Source organism: Tachysurus fulvidraco, chromosome 11 (assembly GCF_022655615.1).
Source record: "Tachysurus fulvidraco isolate hzauxx_2018 chromosome 11, HZAU_PFXX_2.0, whole genome shotgun sequence".
Lineage (NCBI taxonomy): Eukaryota > Metazoa > Chordata > Actinopteri > Siluriformes > Bagridae > Tachysurus > Tachysurus fulvidraco.
In genome coordinates, this window is record NC_062528.1 from 1,160,372 (window position 1) to 1,162,871 (window position 2,500).

The following is a 2,500-nucleotide window of genomic DNA, read 5'->3' on the forward strand; positions in this document are numbered from 1 at the left end:
ATGTGTTTATAAATGATGTGTTTATAAATGTTGTGTTTATAAATGTTTAGTTTATAAATGATGTGTTTATAAATGTTTAGTTTATAAATGATGTGTTTATAAATGATGTGTTTATAAATGTTTAGTTTATAAATGATGTGTTTATAAATGATGTGTTTATAAATGATGTGTTTATAAATGTTGTGTTTATAAATGTTTAGTTTATAAATGTTTAGTTTATAAATGTTTAGTTTATAAATGTTGTGTTTATAAATGTTTAGTTTATAAATGTTGTGTTTATAAATGTTTAGTTTATAAATGATGTGTTTATAAATGATGTGTTTATAAATGATGTGTTTATAAATGTTTAGTTTATAAATGTTTAGTTTATAAATGATGTGTTTATAAATGATGTGTTTATAAATGTTTAGTTTATAAATGATGTGTTTATAAATGTTTAGTTTATAAATGATGTGTTTATAAATGTTTAGTTTATAAATGATGTGTTTATAAATGTGTTTATAAATGTTTAGTTTATAAATGTTTAGTTTATAAATGTTTAGTTTATAAATGATGTGTTTATAAATGTTTAGTTTATAAATGATGTGTTTATAAATGTTTAGTTTATAAATGTTTAGTTTATAAATGATGTGTTTATAAATGTTTAGTTTATAAATGTTTAGTTTATAAATGATGTGTTTATAAATGTTTAGTTTATAAATGATGTGTTTATAAATGTTGTGTTTATAAATGTTTAGTTTATAAATGATAATAAAGTGTTATAACACATTAATAACATGACTGGGGTCACGTCATGACATTATACCCTATAAAGACAAACCCGATATAAACAGGAGATATAAACACAAACCCAGCGGTTTAAACATCACCGGAGAAGCCGAACGTTTAATAGTTACCCGTTTCTGCGGTTCGCCTGAGTGATAAAATCCTCTTTAATCCATCTCACTACACATCCTCTCCACGCCATGATCCAGCCGCCGTCCACTTCCGGGTTACCGATGAGACCACGCCCACTTCCGCCTTCCTCGTAGTGCTGAATTTGTCACACAAAAGATTTTTTTTCATGCTGTTATTTTAATTACAAGGAAAAACCTGTCGTTTTAGTGTCTTATAAACACTCTGTAAAAAAATCGTTTTAGTAAAACATTACATATATTATTATTGACTCTGTTGGTTTTTGTCTCTGACTCGTATTATGTATTAATTAACTCATTCATTTATTCATTTATTCATTTGCTAGTTTCTGTTTGTCTAAAGTATTTTACATTTATATTTACATTATGTGACAGTGGGGCACAGTGGTTTAGTGGTTAGCACGTTCACCTCACACCTCCAGGGTTGGGGGTTCGATTCCCACCTCCGCCTTGTGTGTGTGGAGTTTGCATGTTCTCCCCGTGCCTCGGGGGTTTCCTCCGGGTACTCCGGTTTCCTCCCCCGGTCCAAAGACATGCATGGTAGGTTGATTGGCATCTCTGGAAAATTGTCCGTAGTGTGTGAGTGTGTGAGTGAATGAGAGTGTGTGTGTGTGTGTCCTGCGATGGGTTGGCACTCCGTCCAGGGTGTATCCTGCCTCGATGCCCGATGACGCCTGAGATAGGCACAGGCTCCCCGTGACCCGAGAAGTTCGGATAAGCGGAATGAATAAATGAATGAGTTATGTGACAGACTCTTATCCAGAGTGACGTACAAAAGTGTTTAAAGCTCTATCATTGAATACATTAACTCTGGGTCACTGGGTTACATACTTAAGATACCATGAGTCTAAATCACTGTTCTGTTTTTATTTTATTGGTTTTTAATAAACATATATGCAACAAACAAGGAAAGAAGTGCTAGTTGAAGTGTTTCATAAATAAGTAGGTCTTCAGATATCCAGTGACTCAGCTGTCCGGACCTCTAGGGGAAGTTCATCCCACCACCTCGGTGCCAGAACAGAAAAGATGTTGCGGGATGCAGTGCGAGGAGTGATGAGGGCTTTGAGGTAAGAGGGAGCTGGTCCGTCTTTGGCTTTGTAGGCCAGCATCAGTGGCTACCGGAAGCCAGTAGAGGGATCGCAGCAGCGGGGTTGTATGCGAGAACTTAGGCAGGTTGAAAACAAGCCGTGCAGCTGCGTATTGGATCATTTGCAGAAGGCGGATTGCGTTCATAGGTAGACCTGCCAGCAGTGCGTTGCAGTAACCCAGTCTTGAAATGACAAGAGACTGAACAAGTACCTGGGCAGTCTGTGTGGACAAAAATGGCTGAAACCTTCTAATGTTGTAGAGAAGAAACCGACATGAGCGAGTCACATTAGGGACATGAGAGGAAAAGGACAGTTGATTGTCCATGGTTACCCCAAGGTTGTGAACTGTGGCCGAAGGGGAGATCAGATCGTTGTGCAGGGATATAGCGAGATCATGACCTGTGGATGAATGACCTGATGATCAGCAGTTTAGTTTTGCTAGGATTGAGCTTTAACTGATGAGCAGTCATCCATGATGATATTTCTGCCAGACATGCT

General features: G+C 36.3%; 1 protein-coding gene across 1 annotated transcript in view; it reads right to left on the minus strand.

The window, feature by feature from the left end:
- The window catches only part of LOC113637829 (presenilins-associated rhomboid-like protein, mitochondrial), a 4,512-nt gene extending 3,493 nt beyond the window's left edge, over positions 1 to 1,019 (minus strand). The window contains exon 1 of the mRNA XM_027138722.2: positions 897 to 1,019. Within this exon, the coding sequence (XP_026994523.2) occupies positions 897 to 967 (71 nt within the window). The 5' untranslated portion in view covers positions 968 to 1,019. The remainder of the gene's footprint in view (positions 1 to 896) is intronic.
- Positions 1,020 to 2,500: the final 1,481 nt, after the last annotated feature.